Source organism: Apodemus sylvaticus, chromosome 6 (genome assembly GCF_947179515.1).
Source record: "Apodemus sylvaticus chromosome 6, mApoSyl1.1, whole genome shotgun sequence".
Classification (NCBI taxonomy): domain Eukaryota; kingdom Metazoa; phylum Chordata; class Mammalia; order Rodentia; family Muridae; genus Apodemus; species Apodemus sylvaticus.
Genome location: NC_067477.1, coordinates 40,366,811 through 40,382,950, shown reverse-complemented (window position 1 = coordinate 40,382,950; position 16,140 = coordinate 40,366,811). Strand labels below are relative to the sequence as shown.

Genomic DNA, 16,140 nt, shown 5'->3' with positions numbered 1-16,140 from the left:
TTACTTCAAAAGGACAAACATGAATATCACATGATCTTGTACGTGCTTAAGCAGTCTGCCCATCAAGCAGTGTGTAAGTTGTTTTCATGCCTGTTCTAACTTGAACTTGCCAACCTTGTAAGAAAGACTGGCTTCCCTTGAGTCCTTGGGAGGTTGGAGACACAAACATCCCCCTTCCCTTCTCAAACTTGATTTTCAGACTAGCAAAATCCTATTTTAAAAAATTTCATTTTATATTCCCCTCTAACTTAAAGCGTTGCTTTAAACATTTAAAACATTTTGTTTCTTTTGTTGTTGAGCTTTACGTTATACCCAAGAATTTCATCTCAACTTTCTAGTTTCTTAAATAATACACAACTTCATAAAACATATGTATATAGAGATAATATTTAAAACATAAAAGTGGAATGTAACCAATTTAAAGATGCTTTTGTGGGAGAAACTTTTGTGGGCCTTCCACGCCTATGTCCCCTCCCTCCTTTCCTGCTGCAGGATTTTCCTGTGAATGTGGCACAGCCCAGTGTGCAGGGCTGATTGAGAGTCACCTGCTGGGGCTTGGTTCTGACCTCCTTTTGCAAACCCTTGCATAATACTTGCTGTAGACAGCTCCTTAGCCTTCCTGCTTTCTCTGTTTCCCTTTTATAAACATTTTTAGCCTGTTTGATCTTAAAGTTTTATTCTTTGCCATGAATATGTCTGCTGAGACTGACTTGCTCAACAAATGAGGAAGGAGGTTTCTTTCTCTGCCTGGTGGAGTATAGAGTCGCCCTTCCAACCCCAGCCAGGTACACAGATTCTCTTGCCTCTCTCTAGGGTTTAATGGTTGAGAATGTACTTCTAAGGGCTTACATTTGTCTGCTTGAAAGTCATCTTCCAGTGTTCAACAAGCAGGTTTTATTGAGACTCCAGGGTATTTTCAGTACAAAATTGCATGTGTCTATATAGAGGGACTTATTTGGGGTGAGATAAAAATAAAATGTAGCTGTAAAACGTTAGGAGAAATTGCAAAGGTAAAGTAAATTACCTTTGCAATTGGAAGATTTCTCAGGTAAAGTAAATGCCGTTACTTTTCAGTGTGGATTACTGAATAATAATGCTCTCCTTAACTAAATAGAGAATGGAATGGCTATTTAAACTTTGGGAAAACATTTTGTCAAAAATGGATAGAACAGGCGTGGCAATGCCTTCACTACAATTGCTCTAGAAATACTAGTACACTCTTCTGAAATAATTCCCCTTATCCATGGCTAGACTGGAGGTGGTCTCCAATCCACACAATGTCTTGAAACCATGGCTAAGACAGAACTGTGTATGTGTAGGATGTCCCCCGCCCCATCCCCCTCCCTGCTCTGATTCATTATTGTACAGTGTAATCTATAAATTCAGCGCAGCAAGAAATCAACAATAACTACTAACAAAATAGAGCAATCAAAAACTATTATTAAAGCATTAAAAAGTGTGATGTTTATTTCTGAATTTTTCAACTTAATGCTTTCAGATTGATGTTGGCTGTAGGTATATAGGATCAAAGAAAGCAAAACTTCAGAAAAAGACTGAAGAGGTTATTGTAGACTGTAATAGGTTATTGTAAATGTAGGTGAGTAATTTAACCACCCCAAAAGGCAAGTGATAAAATATATATGTACGAGAATTAGGGTTAAATGAGCAACTTTCTTCCAAAGAGAGTTTGCATGTTTATTCAAATCTTATTATAGTAAGCTCCTTAAGAATTATTAAAAAATTTTAATTAAGTTAGCTTCGTAGGTAGGCTATATAGGCCCTAGTTAATTCTTCTTAGTGACTAGAGCTGAAGTAAAGACAAATATTAAAAATTCCTTATAATATAAAGAGTTTAATATTTATTAAAGTCATATTTCTGAGTTCATGATAGACTGGGATAGAAGGAAATCAATCATCTTATTTTAGTTAAGAACAAACAGCTTTAGTGTATCTTTACCTTCATTTAAAATATGAGATTGAAAGACTATAATAAAATGAGGTCACAGTCATTTTTGAGAGCATTTGGTTAGAAATCCATGGAGTCATTTTGGGTTCAGATGAATTCATCAGTTTTGTTTTTTTTAATACTCAGGACAGTTTTTCCTCTGGAACCTGTATATTCTTTGGCACAATGGAATGATACTCTTAGAATTTACATTTCAGTTGGAGATAACTAAGGTAACTGACAATGTGAGGTTGAATTGCCAGGTACTATCTCGGTGTGTAGAGGAGGGATGGCCACGGCCAGCTGCATGTCTGTCATTTAAATTGGGACTGATTGTCAGTGTGCTTGCTAACCAGCCCATAATGACAGGCATAGATTTCCTTTTACTGTGTGATAAAATATTTAGTACTGTAAAAATGAAAAGAAAAAAGAAAGAAGAAAAAAAAGTTATATTTCACACCATGTTCGTGCCTGTTAGCCTAGTTAGTATCACCCTTTGGGCATGTGATTCTTGGCCATTCGTGCTAAGAGCCAGCCGTTCCTGTTGCTGATGAGGGTTTTGAAAGCAGGAAGTATGGAGTATAAATGTTTGTTACTGTCTTTCGGTGTTTAATAGTTACAATAATAGGTTTTGACTAGTTTCCTTCATTTATTTGGTAGTTGGCTTTCATGCACTGCTTAGTATTTTAAAAACATTGTGTATATTTGGATAGACATTTTGCATTGGTAGTTTGTTGACTAGGATAGTCTCAGATCTGTTCACATTAAAATATGACTAGTTTCAATATAATCTTTCTTTTGACTCTAAGTGAAATTACTGATAGAAAATGTTGAGTACAAACTTTTTGGTTGCGTTCATTTTGATGAAGTTCATGGATAAGTTTAGATTGCTTCTGATGAAGAGGCATTAGCCATATATGGAAAATAAAAACTATTTAATTAACAAGATCGTCTTTTTTTCTTCTTTAAGTTTGTAGTGCTGCAGATGAACCTTTGACACCATTAGGCAAAGGCTCTGCCACCGGGCTGCACTACCTGTCTCTAGTGACCTTCCCTTGACTGATAACTTCTGGGAAAACATTCTAAGAAAACTGCTAAGTGGCTAGTGCCATTGTGCACAACCACCAGAATGCAGGCTCGCTTCTGAGAGTGTACACTTGTCAGTGGCCCTGAGTCAGACCTGCAGAGGACATGCTGACGGAGGCCTTTTGTGGCGGGACACATGTTCTATAATACATGCTGTCCTGCCTCTATGGCAAGCAGTCATTATTAGCAACCGACCACTTTGGTAGCTACTATCTGTGATGTGTGCTTATTGTTCTTGAATTAGAGTTGGCACGAGTGAAGAAGGAAAATTTAAAGATCCCAGGGATAGGTGACTGTCAGTGGAGTTGTGGTAGCCACAGCTTAGCCTGTACCTCACTGTCAGTCAGCAGTGTCTAGGGCTTTGATTGCAGTGGATTCAAGGATCAGAGTCTTAGTAGAAAATAGTATCATTAGAAACGGTAAGCTAAGCAAGGCCACCCTGGGCAGCGTTCTTCCTGTTCTAGTGCCTGGTTATGTTAGTGACAGCATCTGGAATTGCTCTGACTACACTTATATTCACAGAGTGAAACATTGCCGGGGCATCGTGTGTAGAATGATGTATGACAGTTAAAACATTTCAGGAATTTTATCAGCTTAAATTAGAGTAACTCATTTTTTAATAATGTTAATAATAAAATTCATAGTATTTTAAGTGATCATAAAAGTAAATGAGTAAATAGTATAAAAAATTAGTTTTATAAATGATAAAAATTTATATTAACAAAATGCTAATTTTTAAATTTTATAAAATGCATAAAACAATTGGAATGTCTTTGGGAAATTAAGGTTTCCCAGTTGTTAAGATTTTCTAAACTAATGGATCCCTTTTAATGGGATTACAATATGGGCTGGAAAAGAATCTAATAGTTGGTGATGAGAATGTTTTTATATGTTTTGTATGTAACACATGTAGCCTTATTTCAGAATATAGAAGCTAGTATAAATAGTATTTTATCTATAAAGTTGTATTTCACTCAGCTGAGACATGGTTTTGGTTTTGGTTAGTAGATTGTGGTATTCTTTTGTATTTTGGTTGCATCTGATAGAGATTCTTTGGTTTTCACATGTATAGAAACTGTTTTATTGTGCATCTGAATTTGAGATCTTAGAACATTAGAGGGAAAACGGCAAGCTATTACAAGGTAAATTTTACCTGTGGAGCCCAGCACCAAGCCAAGTCACTTGAGCACACTTCGGGCTCCTTGCTCTCTCCTTCACTCTGGGATCTAGTTGGTTTGAGCTGGAAGAAAGTTGCAGAGTGGAAGTTAACCTCTGTATTGAGTATTTACTGCTTTCCTTCCTGAGTAGGATGGGTAAGGACCAGAACAAGTGTAACCTTGTACTAAGCTTCTCGGCGGCTCGCTGGTGATGGGAAAAGTGTCATTTTTGAAATCAGTGTTCTGATTGCTTTCACTCTAGCTGTTGTTTTCTCTTTTCTTCCCTGTAATGTCTCCCCAATCCATGTTCTCTCCTAGCCTTCAAGATGGTCAGCAAGGCCAGCAGTCCACAGCCCAGGTCAAAGTCCAGTCCTGCCCCCCATCCCAGGCTGCAGTGCTCAGTGCTAGTGCCTCCTTGCTGGTGAGAAAAGGGAGTGTCCACTTAGAAGCCTCACATGACCATGCATCTGCCGTAGGCGGTAGCAGTTTGCACGATGAACTTGGTATGCAGGCCTGATGTGCTCTCGGTGGTTGGAAACTTGTAATTGGCAGCGAATGGGGAACAGTGATTGCAATTCTTTTCTGAGATGGCTTTATTTTGGAGCTATGCATCATGGCACTGTTTTATTTGGTTGATTTGCCCTGAGTTTAAGAGAATGACTTACTTTTTCTTTCTGTATTTCTCTTTATTTTTATTGTACTTTTTATTTTGAGCATATCTACTACTAATAGGCAGCTAATGTGCTAATAACTGTTCCTTATAACTAATATTCTCTTAAAAATTTTGGATGCTTCTATTATTCCAAGGGAATACCATGTGGAAAAATATTAATTTTTAGGTGGTTTTTGAGACAGCCTTAATTTGTAAAGATTGTTTGAATATGTTATGCACAGGAATGTTCTCTAATAGGTTTATTACTGTGAAGTATCCTGCATTTTGAAATATGTCCATCTCTTGTCATAGGATTTATTATAATCCTAAATGTAATGTTCTCAGGATAGCATGGCTCTACTTGTGACTGATAACTTTATAAAATATTTCATTATCTATTAAGATATAGTTAATTTTTAGAAATAAGTTAATTTTTAGAAATGCAGCATTTATTAAATCCTCAGTAGTAACAAATTTACCCAAAGACATGATTTGTGCTTGGCATATTATGCTACTTCAAAACCTATTCATGCAGATGTATATGTATATGTGTATGTATGTGTGTGTGCATGCTTGTGCACAAGTGTGCATATGCACATGTCTGTAGAAGCCAGAGGAAGATAGTAGGTGGCTTATTTTGCAAGGCAGAGTCTCCCACTGAACTGATGCTGATGTGTCCATACTGGGTGGCCGGGGACCCGTGTGTGCTCTCCCTCCCCAGCTCTGAGGCTATATGTGCAAACCTTACCTGTTTTTTTTTCTTGGGCAGTGAGGATCCAATGCCAAGTTATCAGCTTGTGCAGTGAAACTCTTTACTGACTTAGTCCATGTTCCCAGCCCATGCACTTGGATTCCTATTTCTCTGTATGACCCAAGTTTCCTGTGCTCAGATTCACAGTGGTTTAAGTTAATAAAGAAAATCTTGTTCTTAAGTAAGGCTCACTTGAAAGCCTTTATCCATTCTGATCTTATTGATCACTATTACATTGGCTTTTCTCTTAGAAAGGTGACTGTCCAGTTTATGTGTTAGTCGGAGGAATATATGGCAATAAGGAGTCAAAAATTAGGTTTACTAAAACTTGATATGCTATTTACTCATTGTCTTCCTTTCCATTTTGCAAAACTTGGGACTATAGAATGGCGTTAATAGATAGATAAACGTGAACTACAGAACTTCAGAAACTGCAAAATGGCCATCTGAGATAGATACAGCATTGCTATGTGTAGCAGGCAGTTCCTAAATGCAATGAGAAAACAGTACAGCACGTTAAGTGTAGAAGCTTTTCCTTCTGAGTTTGTAATTTGAGAGGTAAGAAAGTCTCTTAAGGAAGATATTTGAGTAAAAATAAAGCAGAATTAAATTCTACTTAGAGTAAATGCTTTCAAGTGAGTCTTACTTAATAACAAGATTTTCTTTAGATTAATTTAAGCCACAGTGAATCTTAGCACAGGAAACCTAGGTCATATGGAGAAATAGGAATCCAAGTGTACAGACTGGGAACGTCTGCAGCGCAGATTCAGAAATTCAGTCAGCAGCGCAGCGCAGTGCAGTTCCATGCAAAGCTTCACTGCACAGGCTGAGGACTTGGCTTTGCATCCTCAGTGACCGAGAAAACAGCCAGGCAAGGTTTGCACATGCAACCTCAGAGCTCCACATAATATCTATCCCCTTAGCTACTTTATCAGTTTCAGTTGGCAGGTTAGATGCAGACATAATCCATTATGTTATAATATGGTTCCAATCACCATGTGACCCAAGATTCCTGGTAACAAAGGGTTTGTGAATCTGCAAGCACAATGTATTGATCACATAGAATTGCCTGCTGAATCTACAGCAGTGGATTGGCTAGAGTAGAGAGCCTCATTTTGAACTGTTTCAGAGGTTTAGACTAACAGACCAAGCATAAAAGTAAGCAAATGTTTTACTGAATTTTTCTGAATAAGAATTGATTACTAGAATAGAAACCAACTGGGGCTTGTGAGATGGCTCAGCTAGTAAAGATACCTCCTGTCACAGCTGGCTATCCTGGCACCCACAAAGAGAACTAACTCCTCACATAAAATGCATGTGTGTGTGTACACAGTGTTAACAGAGAAAAGGTAAAATGTTCCCTGAAAAATATGACCTATTTACAAATGTTTGCTTTTTTCAAGTTTAGTTTGATTGATAAAGTTTTCCCATATGATGTTTACAAGTGTATATGACTTATGTACAGTAAATTTATAAAAGACATGCATGTATACATAAATATACACATACTCATATATTCATACAAATTTACTTAGCATGCATAATTGTTAACAGTTTTAGAAACTGAATCATAAGCAATATAACTTGAAGGAGAAATTTGGGATATTGCCTTTCTTAGGGAATTCATTCTGTGCAGGGTTAGTAAAATACTTTAAGGGTTCAAATGATATAATTGTTACTGGATACATTGTGAACTTAACATCATTTTAAAGATTTATTTCATTTTTAAGTTTGTATCTGTGTGGCTCTGTGTGTAGGTATGTGTATATTAGTGCAGGTGAGCACTGAGGCCAGAGGAGTTGATCTTCCAGGCTTTGCTTCTTCCAAACTGTGTGACCCTGGTGACCGTGGGCAGGTTTCCTCTCCCTATGCATCAGTTCCCTCATTTATCAAAGGAGGCAACACTAATGCCACTTCCCAGGCTTAGTGCAAGGATTGTGCGTGTTAAATGTGCCATTGCTGGGTATTACTGTGTTTGCTAGATAAATGACCATTTTTAATACTGGTTAATAAAATAACACTAGGTTATAATTCATTTAATCTGTTCAATAAGCTCATTAAGATGTCTCCTCATACTTCCTATTGTAATAAACACTTTTCTGGAGTCTCTTTACATGAGCCTGTGTGTACAGCAGTGGTTAACTCTTCAGGATTGGAGTAGAATTGGAATAGAAATAAGTCAAGGATAATGAATATCCCTGTAGCTTTGTCTCCTGCTCTTAATTACTCTAGTAAGGAGAGCTCAAACATTGTTGATATTTTATCTGGTAGTCTGGGAACAAGAAACTCATCTATCCTTTTATTTCCTAGGTTGAATTTAGAAGTTATCATTGCTACCATAGAAAAGTTACAGAATATTATTTTACACAGTTTTGGGAACTTGAATTGCTCCAGGAATTTTACAGAAGATCCAAGGATTGTATGATAAGAACATGTTTCAAAGAAGCCATTAACATGCAGAAGCAGATGATCTGCTCTCTAATGTTAAACATTCTTAAGACTAAAGTTGAGTAGTGCTTTGGTAAAATATAAGTTAGATTCTTGAGAGACACTCCAAAATCAGTGCCTAAAATGGTGATGTTTTTGCTTTTTTAAGGGTGGCATGGGAGCTGTTTCCTGCAGATAGCCTGGCGCTTGTGTTCAATAAGCTCATTAAGATGTCTCCTCATACTTCCTATTGTAATAAACACTTTTCTGGAGTCTCTTTACATGAGCCTGTGTGTACAGCAGTGGTTACTGGCGCTTGTGTTTTCCACTTATATCTTCCTGGGGTTGTTGAAATTTCCTAGAAGACAGGGAAAGAGGGAGAATCCAAGTCAGAGACACCTCAGTCTTGTTGTTTCCACTAGTGACTTGGAAATAATGTACCTTTCACTTCTGCCTCCCTACCAGTGCCTAAACATGGTCGCTGTGTAACTCTGCGCTGCAGGAGAGTGGCTGCTTGGTTAGGGAGTGCTGTTACTTAAAGGGCAGTGGAATGATGGATCCTGGAGCAATAGACAGAAGACTGCTGGCCTAGCAGAAAAGAAAATTGCCAAGTGGGGATGGAGGTCAGGGAGAAGGGAGACAGGAAAGGGTGGGGCATGATTGTTACCCCAAACCATTTTTTTTTTTTGAGACAGGGTTTCTCTGTGTAGCCCTGGCTGTCCTGGAACTCACTCTGTAGACCAGGCTGGCCTCAAACTCAGAAATCCACCTGCCTCTGCCTCCCAAGCACTGGGATTAAAGGCATGTGCTACCACTGCCCAGCTCCAAATATATTTTTTAAAAAGAAATATTAATGTTAAATCTGAAGCTTGCTCATGATTCTTAGAACTGGAAATTAAAAACAAACTTGAGAATTTCTTTCTTCTGTTGGCAGTGTAGTGTCCATGGCAGAGCTTGGAGAAATGGGTGACTAAACAGGAATTCATTTTTGTAGGGCAGGTTAGCATCACAGACCAAAATGTCCATGTATTTGTATCTCTAGATTTTATATACATGAATTTTAATGCACTTAGTCACTTAGTACTGTTCATAATTTTAAAAAATTGTAAAAAAAGGCCTTTAAAATACCCATTATGAGAGAACCACTTATAGCTAATAGCTCACATAATCCAAGTCATAAATCATAAGAATTGATAAGCTAGAGGCTGGTGAGATGGCTTAGCCATTATGAGCACTGGCTGCTCTTCCAGAGGACTCGGGTTCAAGTCCCAGCTCCCATTGGTGGCCCTCAACTTCAATTCCAGGGCATCCAATGCCTCTCCTGCCATCCTAGGGCATGAGGTATGCATGCACATATGTGAGCAAAATGTCCATACACATAAAATGTTTTAAAGAAGTTGATAATACTCAAACTCAGTCAATCTGTATTGGTAGGTGTGGTGTATAGTTGCATATTCATGTAGAGGCTGGAGATCAACATAGGATTCTATCCTTTTCCACTGTAGTTTTGAGATAGGTTCTCTTGTACTGAACCTGGAGGTCATGGTTTGGCTCAACTGACTGGCCAGAGAGCCCCTGCTTGCACCCCATCCTCCTGTTTACTTCTCCCTGGGATCACAAGTACATACCACCATGTCCCAGTTTTACACGTGTGCTGGAGATCTGACCTCAGGTCCACATGCTTGTTTAGCAAGCACTTTATCTACTGGACTGTGCCCAGCCCATGAGCCTGCTCTATTGACAACGAAAAGCTAGTTAGGAACGGGTCAGTTCAGAACAACACGTGTGAGGAGTCTGATCTGTGTGACTTGGGCCGAAGTGTGTATCAATCTGTTTGAAGGAACGGGATGCTCCCCTCCTCGGTAGCTTAGGGTGTTGGCCACAGTCCTGACTCTTCCTGCTCTGAATCTTCTAAGAGTTTGTTTTTTAAAATGAAATAACAGAACAGCAAACCCCTGTCTGCGTAGGATCCTGTGGGAGTTTCCCTGAGCATCCCCTTCCATACCCACCCATCCACTCAGACTCACCTGCATAATCCTGGCTTTTTAAAAACCTAATTTTCCCTCAGTTTTATGAACGTATCATGTAGATACAGTAAACTTCATCCATTTAATGTGTACAATCAATTCATTGAGTTTTATCAGATGGTGCTCTGCTAGTGAGAGAGAGCTAGAGTATTTCTGTCCCCTTCAGAAGAGTCCCACCCAAGTGTGGCCCAGTGCAGTCTTTCCCTCTTCTGTCTGTGGGAATTCACTACTCTATGTTCTTCTGACACACCCTCCCCTTTATAAAAATGTCTTATTTTACTGTTAATAATTGAGGATGCAAATGCATTTCCAATGTGAGCACAAAACTTTCTAGTATTGTGAGAAATGATTTTGAGGAACTGTGAGGCTGGAGACAGGGTACTCAACATTTATAGGATCGTAAACATCAAAGGCCCTTAAGGAAGGGCTTGCAGGGCCCGCTGTGGAAGCTGCTCTCATACACCAATGCAGTGTGCTCTGAGACACATGCTTACACGTTTGCCATCTGCCAGCCCTGTGCAGTGCCATGCTAGGTGCAGTGAAGGCACGAACAAGCTGACACTTCAAAAGTGGCAATGCCTTTAATCCTCACTTGTTCTAAGTAGCTTTGTAAAAGAAGACTCACTTAAAGTGTGTCCATTTTTCTTTTCTTTTTGACCTCTGAAAAAACAGTTAGCATTAGGCTAATCAAGCTTTTAAAAAACAAGTTCACAATGGCATACCGATAGACACCTGTCTACTTAGGAGGCTAATAAGGGAAGGTCACTTGAGCCCTAGAATTTGAGGATAAAACCATTCCAGGCTATAGTCAGTCTAAGGATGGTGCCTTTTGTCATAAGGCAAAAACTGGGGGATGGCTCCAGGTGTGTAGCCCCTGGGCTCTGCACGAGCCATTGTGCCCCGTTATCTTCTGGCAGCTTCCTGCTCGACATAAGGTCCCAGACATTTCTCTGCTTTCTGTCGCTGAAGCTATTCCTCTTCTGGAAGCAGATACAATGGGCCATGTGTGTGGCCTCTTGAGCTGAGTTCTCCATGAGGCATCTCTTAGGTCCATCTTGTATTGGCGTATTCTTGAAACTACTCATTGTAGTGCTGTGGGAGCATATTGTGTATGGCTTACCTACTTACCTGTTGATGGGCACTTGGGTAATTTCTAGTTTATGGTTATTGTACACAAATGTCTGAACTGGTTCTGTGATCTTAGGGATTGAACTAAGGGTTTTGAGTATGTCATTAGTACTACCATTGAACCTCTCTCAACTCTATTATTTTTAAATTAGACCTAGGGAGATGACTAGGTGGTAAGAGCATTTGCTGTGTAAGCACAAGGTCCTGAGTTCAAATCCCCAGCCCCCGTGTCAAAAGCTGAATGGGGCCCCATGTACGTGGAACCACAGTACTGTGTGAGGCAGAGGCAGGAGGGTCACTGAGGTTTAGTTGCTAGCCTAATTCCAGGTTCAGTGGGACCCTGTGTCAAAGGAATAAGGCAGAGAGTGACACAGCAGGACACTTGATGTCCTCCTGTGGCTCCACCACACACACCACCAGCCGCACCAGTAGCAGCAATCAGTTCTGTATCCTTGCCAGCGTTTTTCCATCGTTGGCCTTTATAATCTTAACCCTGATGGCATCTTACTGTGGCTGAAATGTGGGGTGCTCTCATGACTAGGTGATAGGTATCTCGTTAATTGTGTGGAGGCATACATATACCACAAATATCTCAGTATTTGCCTTATCTTTTAAAACTAGGTTGTTAGTCCTAGTGTTTAGGGATAAGGGTCTCTTGATATTTTAGATGTGACTCACTTGTCAAGCTGCAGGTGTTTTCTCCTTTTATGTAGCTTGCCTTTTAGTTTACTTGAACACTCTACATGTCCTAAATGCCACCAGAGTACTTGCCCCTCTGAACTAATAACGAGTAGTGATGACACAAGAGCAGTTTGAGCTTGCGTGTGTCCCTCGCAAGCTCCAGCTGACCTGGGTATTGAGCAAGAGTGGAGCCTTAACTGGGAAATGAGACAAGTCAGAACCAAGCATGGCCCTTGTGGAAAGGCCTGTCAGTTACGCCTCTGCTGCCCAGCAGCAGATCCCTGTGCAATCCAGTGTGTTCCACAGGGACACTCCTTACCTCTGCCTTCTTTGTCACACCCCTAAAGCCCTGTCACAGCATTGCTCTTTCCAGGAGGACAGGCTGGTTCTGAATAATGAAACTTACAAAATTTTCAGTATATCCTAGAAATAGATGATGGTCTGGAAAGACTGCTTAGCAGTTAAAAACACCTAACTGTTCTTGCAAAGCATGCTGGTTTGGTTTATAGCACCTGCATGGTGGCTTAGAGCTGTCTATAACTCCAGTCCTGAGGATCTGATGCCCTCTTCTGGCCTTCACAAATGCTTCACTCAGTGTTCAAGCCCACATGCAGCGTACACACACATAAACACACACACACACACTCACACTCACACACATCTCATAATTGAGAATAAGACCTTTTTAAAAGAATTAAGTTTAGAAGGTTTTAGAAGCCTGAGACTGGGTCTAGGTAGAGCACAGGTTAGCAGACTACAGCCTGTGAGCTTAGTCCAGCTTGACACTCAATTTTGTAAATAAATAAGGAAAAGATGTGTTTTGTGACTTTACACTACAATGACAGACCTGAACATTACATCATAAGAGTTTTATGGCTGTAATTGGCAATGTCACCTGAGAGAAGAGCCTGAAATGAGGCAGACTAACGTCTCATGCAGTAGCCAACTTTGTTCTTAGCATCGGACACTTTATATTGTCTTGTCAGAGTTAAGAGGAGCCAGTCACGTGAGTAAAGCTCACAATCACCAGGGCAGACTGCCATGGCAGGCAAGCCACACATGTGGAAAACAGGAGTTTCCTAAAGTATATAAACAGATAACAGGAGCTAGTTGTAGTCAATAATCTGCAGTGAGCTCCTATCTGCTGCATCTGGGAGGGCCAGGAAAGCCCCAGGAGGGCCAGGTCTTTGAAGAAACTGAGGTCTTGTTTTCTTGGAGTTTTCTCACAAGCACACAGACTTTTCTTTGAACAACTCCATTCTTGGACTGTGATATGACAGTAGCATATCAGGACCACAAAGCCTGAGATGTTTATTATCTGGTTCATCATAGAGAAAGTTTGCTGGTTTCTGGTGTGGAGAGTCCATTAGCCTGAAATACAGTGAGTCATTTTTGTCTGGATGAAAACTCAGGTTGCCTCAGAGACTTTACGAGTCACTGTTTGTGGTAATAAGGAGATGCCATCCAATAAGTCAGAGCTGATCATAAAGCCTTTTCTCTTAAAGGTATAATAGTCATGGAGAGATGGAGCATGATTCTTCACGGACCAGAAGTAAACATTAGTACTTACCATTGGAGAGTATGTGGTTCTCCCAAAGATCTTCTGAAACCACTTAGATAACTACCCTCCATGTATCTCAGCTCCTGGAGCCTTTTTCTGTCCTAAGAGTAAATACTTCATAAGCAGGAGGCTCCAATAAGGCACCACACCAGGCTCAGACTTGGAGGGCCTAGAGGAAGAGTAGGTTTACAATCTTAGGAAGATAAAACAGCTCTTTTGTGGTTGGTCCCTGGAGGATCAAAGAGGTCTGCCCTTGTAGCCTCCTCCTTCTAGAACATGCAGGCATGTAAAGGGAGCAGCAAGGATGGCCGAGGGATTTTGAAGGTAAGAGTCTGTGCTTAAGATGCTTGATGTGCTATGCCCCTGTGGTGAGTGTCCTACAGATGGAAGAAGTGGGAGAGTCCCCTTACTGACCCATGTCTGGAAGGATCATGACATTGCTGTTTAGAACATCTGCTCTGCCATTTCTGACTTTAGCCCTTAGACATTAGGCCTCTGTTATTTGTGGCTTATATTCTGCCCTAAGGTTGCTATAAAACTTCCTACTCAGAAAAGATAGTATATGATTAACAAATTGAGTTTTGTTGACAGTAGCATTAATTGTTAAATATTCATTGATGACAAATGCCAGATGCATTGACTTTTCTTTTGCTCTTAGAAATTGCCTTATGGATGATACCACTTTATAAATCAGAAGTTCCAGCTGTAGTGTTTGGTCACAAGTTGTTTGTTTTTCTTCTTGACTCTTGACTGACCCTTTCAGATATGGCAGTAGATTGCTGTTTTGTATATAGTCACAGTTCAGATGGAGAAGGCATACTGCATGAAGTTTTGCATTCTTCCTGGCTTATTTCCATTTCTTAAAGAATGTACAATTTGACAGTTTTAAAATGCTATATATTAAATGAAGTCATAACGTTTTGAGTTTAGAGTTTGGATTTGAATATTTCTATTATTATAAACACTGGTAGTGTAGAGTTCTATTTTAGATTGGGGGTGGATTTTTCTTTGCTAGATTATCAAATTAATGCATTCAAGTGTTAATAAGTTTTTCCACTGAAACCTTAAGTTATATATCTCTCTACATTTCCCCTGGTGTGTTTATCTTGTGAACGAAGTAAAACACTAGCAGCATGCTATCAGTTGTCCTGTGCACAGATAGAGTGCAGGGGAGTGTCGCAGTGCAGAAAGCCAGAAAGGCACCATGAGTGTGGCTTCCTTGGTTTGCTATGATGTACCATGTGACTCTAAGAGCCTGTACATGTCCTAAGCTTTCTGGATGGGAGGCAGACATACTAAGTTCCAGAAGCACATCACTGTTGGAGACATGCCTGTTTGGTGGTCATTTCTGAAACTTATTTTGTTTCTGTTTAAATATCTAAATTTTATTTCTCTATATTTAATTAAAATTCAGTCACATCTTTTTGTCCTTCCCATTTCCTCCTTCCAGCCCCTCCCATGTGTCTCCCTCCTATCAAATCCATGACTTTTGGCCTCTTTTCCTTTAAAAAGAAAAACAGGCCTTCTTTTTTTCCTGTTACATATGTTTATATTCCTAGCTAAATGTTGTTACTTTTTAAATCATTGGTTTATATAGAGACATTCAGAGTAACACATTTAAGTACCAAAATGCTGAAGTTTTCAAGTACTAGAAAAGTTGATTTTATATTCTTTATGTTTAAAATGAAATCATTTCCATATTTTTAAAATTAAATACCTATACATAAAGGATAGCATACAAAATGAGTTCATGTTCGTCACTGTTGCATTTGAAAGTTACAAAGATAGTATCTTCCAGTGACTGCTTGTGCAGAGATTCCATTGTGAATGTATGGAGAACAGAACACATTACAGGAATTCTGTGTAAAACTTAGGTGTTCAGGAAACCCTACAGTGATCTGAAGTGTTAAATACAAAGTCAATAGAGTTCTGAAATCTGTGCACATTTGTGGCTTGGGACAGTGTTCCCTTCTGTTGAGCATTGCACACAGTGTAGACGTTCCCTCCTGTGGAACCTGACACACAGAGCTTGTTTGTTTGTTTGTTTGTTTGTTTGTTTTTCCAATAGCAATTTCTGCAACTCACACTGATGTACTTCAGGAAATTCTTAGTAGGATGGAAGCGGATTGACAGCTTTATCGTCCATTTGTGGCCACTATTATGTTTTTTTTTTGTTTTGTTTTGTTTTTTAAGTATTTGGGACTGACTGCTTCAGTCAGTCCCAAATACTTAAAAAAACAAACAAACAAAAAAACAAAACGGTCTTGGGAAGTCCATATACTTCATAGTTCACCCTTTAAAAGTGAAACTCTAGCACACGGACCAAGTATTTTTCTCTTTTTGTGCTTGGCTCTAGTAGTTAAAATACTGGAACTTGCCACCGTCACTGTATTTATTGCCCCTTGGCTGAGCTTGTGAGCTATTTTCTTCTATCTCTGTTGAAATGAGTATTTTATAGAACTATTTATCTGACTTATCTTAGTATATTATTCTGACAGACAATTTAATGGTGAAATTTTACATATTTTTATCTTGTGACCAATAGAATGTAATAAAGCATTCTTGTTTACTATTTGAGATAGAGTCCTGTTAAAAATTATAGTTAAAGCATTCTGTAAGTCTTTAACAGTCTTGATATTGAGTGCCAATAATCAGAACTCAGTGAATAATATGTGTATATATGAAATTGTGAAAGCAATTTTAGATAACACTTCTTTAAATATTA

General features: G+C 39.3%; 1 protein-coding gene across 7 annotated transcripts in view; it reads left to right on the top strand.

Annotated features, from left to right (window-relative positions):
• Window positions 1–16,140, top strand: part of Pcnx1 (pecanex 1) — a 148,177-nt gene that overhangs the window by 73,026 nt on the left and 59,011 nt on the right. For 4 of the 7 annotated variants that reach the window (XM_052185500.1, XM_052185501.1, XM_052185499.1 and 1 more), the window contains exon 8: window positions 4,507–4,691. The exons of the other annotated variants lie outside the window; for them this stretch is intronic. In XM_052185500.1, coding sequence (XP_052041460.1) covers window positions 4,507–4,691 — 185 coding nt within the window. The remainder of the gene's footprint in view (window positions 1–4,506; window positions 4,692–16,140) is intronic. 7 annotated transcript variants of the gene reach the window in all.